Source organism: Morus notabilis, unplaced genomic scaffold (genome assembly GCF_000414095.1).
Source record: "Morus notabilis unplaced genomic scaffold, ASM41409v2 Scaffold3133, whole genome shotgun sequence".
NCBI lineage: Eukaryota > Viridiplantae > Streptophyta > Magnoliopsida > Rosales > Moraceae > Morus > Morus notabilis.
In genome coordinates this window covers 10,383-14,651 of record NW_010363536.1, presented here as the reverse complement: position 1 = coordinate 14,651, position 4,269 = coordinate 10,383, and the positions used below count along the sequence as shown (strand labels likewise).

Here is a 4,269-nt window from a genome sequence, read left to right as displayed (position 1 = left end):
TTCTACTTGGTTATCGGACGGCGGCGACTCCACGACTGGAGGTATGCAATCCACCTTGAACCGCAGCACCTGTTAAAACAACATAAAATGCATAATTTTTCTCACCTAAACATTTGGTACAAGTATAACGATATAGGGGAAGAGGGAAAGTACGCGAGAAATGAATGTTGGCAATCCTCAAATATACCATTACCTTCTTAAAAAAACTTGCGTATGAATTGTCCCAAATTAGTTTGTAGTTTCTAGCCATGCATGTGCAGAAGTTGCCCTGAAAGAACAAATATCCAAAAAAAAAATTTAAGCAATCATCATCAAACTGTTGCAAGACCACTAGAGACAGGAGGGGAAAAATAAACTCACCTGATCAGCCTCGTAACGTCGGTAGGGCAATATTAGCTGCGCAGCAACCATCAACGAAACAATATAATCAACAAAGACTGTTTTAAAGAGGGAATCGAGTTGAAAGTCGAAACATCACATAAAATGGTAGTAGGTAAGCAGAGTACTGCAACTTACAGTTTTTTCTCCCGAAGAGTTTGTATACTCCACACTGAAACCAATATCCTGGAACACAAGATATAGCTTATTTTCAATGTATGTTGTCAACAATTTTGAAATAAATTATAACATTGAGATCCAGATTACAGAGATTTTAACAACTGCAAAAGCCATCACAAATTCGCCTGCACAAAATCTCATTGTCTGTAGATTTAAAATCAGTGTTTGAACTTGCAAGTACATAATTAAAAAGGGCAGGAGGGGTAGGCGGGAGGGGAACTTCAAAATTCCAATCGTTCCTTTCATTAACCAAAATCAATCATCCAATCTAAAATCAAACAATTACTACAGCAAAATTCTTCTCTAATATTCTGATTAATTATTTTTGCAATTTAAATTTCAAGATTTTTGATAATCTTCCTTATCTACCACATCCTACATTGTAAGATAAACAACAGATATATCATACACGAACAGTTAGCGGAAATAACTTTTGATGAAACTACCAGAGATAAAGAACTAAGTCACTAAAAGTTGCAACTAATGCTGAACAAAAAGACAACAGGTTTTAGCAAAAGAGAGAAGTAACAAACTTTTAAATAATGCAATGTATATGCAAACACACGATGCATATCATTTCCTTATACTCCCCATAAAATGGCAAATAGTTGTTAAAAAGAAAGAACTATAAACGAAAGAAATTTCATTATCAAGCGATAGCATTAATGGAAGTTTAGAACAATACCAAAGATATCTTGCCTTGCACCACCGAGAAATCCCAAGCAATGTATGAATTTAATGAGTCTACCGACAACAAGACCTGGGAGGGTAGTATAATACATAAAAGGTTAAATGTATGAATTTAATGAGTCTACCGACAACAAGACCTGGGAGGGTAGTAAAATTCATAAAAGGTTGTAAACGTCGATCACTAGTGTAGCAAATCCTCACTAGTTATAGAAATTATAAAATCAATAAATTCTTTTTTAATCCTAAACCATCTGCTAAAGATGTCTCTTCAACGTTTCTCTTTTCTCTTTATTTTCTTCTCCATGAGCCCATTAAAAACATGGTCAAAAGTATTAACGACATTCAAAGTCTTGCTCTGTGGTAGCAATTTTCACTTTGATCTAACTAATTGCAAATGTTAAATTTCGTTGTACAGAATAACAATAATTTTTCACGACACTAATTTATTAGTAAAATGCGCCTAAACTAAACGGATTACATCCTTTTCATCAACGCATCACCTTGAATGGACCATGACTAAAGGAGAATGAAAATCAAGAGGAAATCAGAGACAAAACCAAAATAATGAAAATCCAAAACCTAAAACAAAGAACAGTGACATCGACGAACTTACCGGAAAAACGGAGAAAACAAAGCCGAAATCAGAACACGAAATCGATCGAACAACCTCACGATCAAAATCAACCCAGAAATCTCGCAAGAAATCTATGGGCTTGCAAGAGGTTTTCAGTCACGAGAGAGAGAACGGAGAGTGATGGAGATAGGTGGGTAGATGGGGATTATTGTGTTTCAACGGGGGTAAAATGGGAATAAAATTTTTTCATTAATGTGAAAGGAAGGGATTCCCGCATAAGCTAGAATCCAAAGCACCCAGGAACCAGCTTCGTGAAAACAGCTTAAATTATTGAAGAAGCACTTATTTTGATTTTTACCGAACAACAAAAACAGCTTAAGTTAAAAAAAAAAGTGCTTTTAAGGTCAGAAGCACTACTAAACTAAGCCAGAGTGTCTATCCATATTGTCCCGAGCGTGTTATTCTTACGATCCAACTGTGTAGCCTAGTTTTCTTTTCTTTTTTTTTTCTTTTTTTTTTTTTCATTTGATACTTCTTTTTAAGCGATCCTGTCACCTTTAGCTTTTATTAAAATCGAAAAGAAGACGTATTACATTCAACTATAACTGAAGTATTGCCATTCTTCTTCTTCGTCTTCCTCTCTTCAGTCAATACTAGCGCAATCCTTTCGGTTAATCCTGGCCCAGTACTATACAGCCAAAACAAAATAGGAAAATAGTAAGAAATATGTCAATATAAAAAATTTAAAAAAATATATAGGTTAATTTTTAGTTATAAAAATTAATAGATCATAATTTATTAAGTTATAGTTCATAATTAGATAAATTATAGATAAATTTGTTAAGTTATGATTCATAATTAGATAAATTATGGACAAACTTGTCAAGTTAGGGTTCATAACCAGATAAGTTATGGATAATAATTTGTCAAGCTATGGTTCATAACTAGATAAGTTATTGACGAAAATAGTAATTTGACATGTTTATTAATTTATGTAAACTGTTGGCCTATTAATTTTAATTTATTTTAAATCTTAGCCTATTTTCTTCTTTCTCCCATAATATTAAACAAATTTGAGGTTTTTTTTTCCGCTCAAATTTTGGTAAATTTTGGGCTCGTTCGGTTCGTTAATTCGAGTTTTTAATTCAAGTTGAAATGTAATGTTGTGTGAGAGCTTTTTACTGTAGCAAAAAAGTTAAATGTGACTGTTTCTTAGAGTTTTTTACTATAGCAAAACTCGAATTCTAAACTCAAATATGCAAAAAGAACGGGACCACATATCCATGACCAACCTTCATTAGCAGTAAAGCACCCAAAAAAAAAAAAAAAAAAACTTCATTGTCCATAAAGAAAGAAGCCATAACCCACTATCTTACTTTTACCAAGCAATCTTTGAGCAAGGATCAATCTTCAAACAAGGATCAATATTGATTTCCAAGTAATGTTTTTCAATCTTCTTCCAACCAAGATTTCCCATGAAGTGAATGAATAAGCCTTGCAAAGAGAGACAATTAGATGCAGAAAATGGTTGACTTGCCGGTATTGGAGAGCTATACCACATCGCTGTCACCAGATTACTCCTCATGAATCTGCCGGAGTTGGGGCAGCGACGATCGGTGAGAGAATCAAGGGGAGAGCGCACCAAAGATATTCTGGTTTAAGAACGCCAGAGGGAACTCCGTGGGCATTTGAAGTTCGTTGAGGTCTAAGCATACGGGGTATGGTAGATGACGCGAGAGGAATTTGAATAGTAAAAGGTAAAAAAAAAAATTAAAATGAAAGGTCTGTTTTTACAGTAGGTATTATAAAGAGTGTTATAATATTTTTCAGTAACACTGGTGATTAATAGTTATTTTTAGATTTAACAACAAATAACTAAGCGTGTAGAAAATAATGCTGAAAAAATAAAGAACACTAAAAAATGGTATCGCGGTTCGGTTAAACAACCTACTCTGTGAGGTCACGTCTAGATAGTGAACAAACCACTCAGATAGAGTGGTTACAAACATTTCTCGGTCTTATACATTCAAAAACTCCCTTATTAACCATGTCGCCGCTGTGATGAATCTTCTTAGTGACTTTATCCAGTGAGCACCACTCATCTTCAAATTACGCGACGAACTCCTTTCAGCTGGCAATACGCTTCTTCCTAAAAGCTTTTAATTTTTCTCCCGAAAAACGATCTTGAATAAACTCTCAAGGCTCACTAAATTCACAGACTCTTTTCTAAAATTATCTATGTAAAACCAATCACCCCAAATATGGCCTTAAATTACTTTAAAAACTCAAATACATAAAAACCTAATATTTTCTCTTCCAGGCACACACCCAACGTTCACCACCATGCTATATTATATTTATATATATATATATATATAGCAATCGAATTGGAATTCCTTTTCACTTGCAATCCAAGTAAACAACCATATGATTATTTTCATATTTTG

At 33.9% G+C, this 4,269-nt stretch overlaps 1 protein-coding gene across 1 annotated transcript; it reads right to left on the bottom strand.

Moving 5' to 3' along the window:
- Window positions 1-6: 6 nt before the first annotated feature.
- LOC112092778 lies at window positions 7-3,383 on the bottom strand (the record flags this gene model as incomplete). Its single annotated transcript, XM_024169768.1, has 8 exons — window positions 3,205-3,383; window positions 2,416-2,510; window positions 1,862-1,968; window positions 1,244-1,318; window positions 517-564; window positions 361-396; window positions 194-268; window positions 7-69 (listed from the first exon to the last, which is right to left on the bottom strand). Coding segments are annotated over exons 1-8 (678 nt in total), but the record flags the coding sequence as incomplete, so codon positions are not given.
- Between the last annotated feature and the right edge of the window lie 886 nt (window positions 3,384-4,269).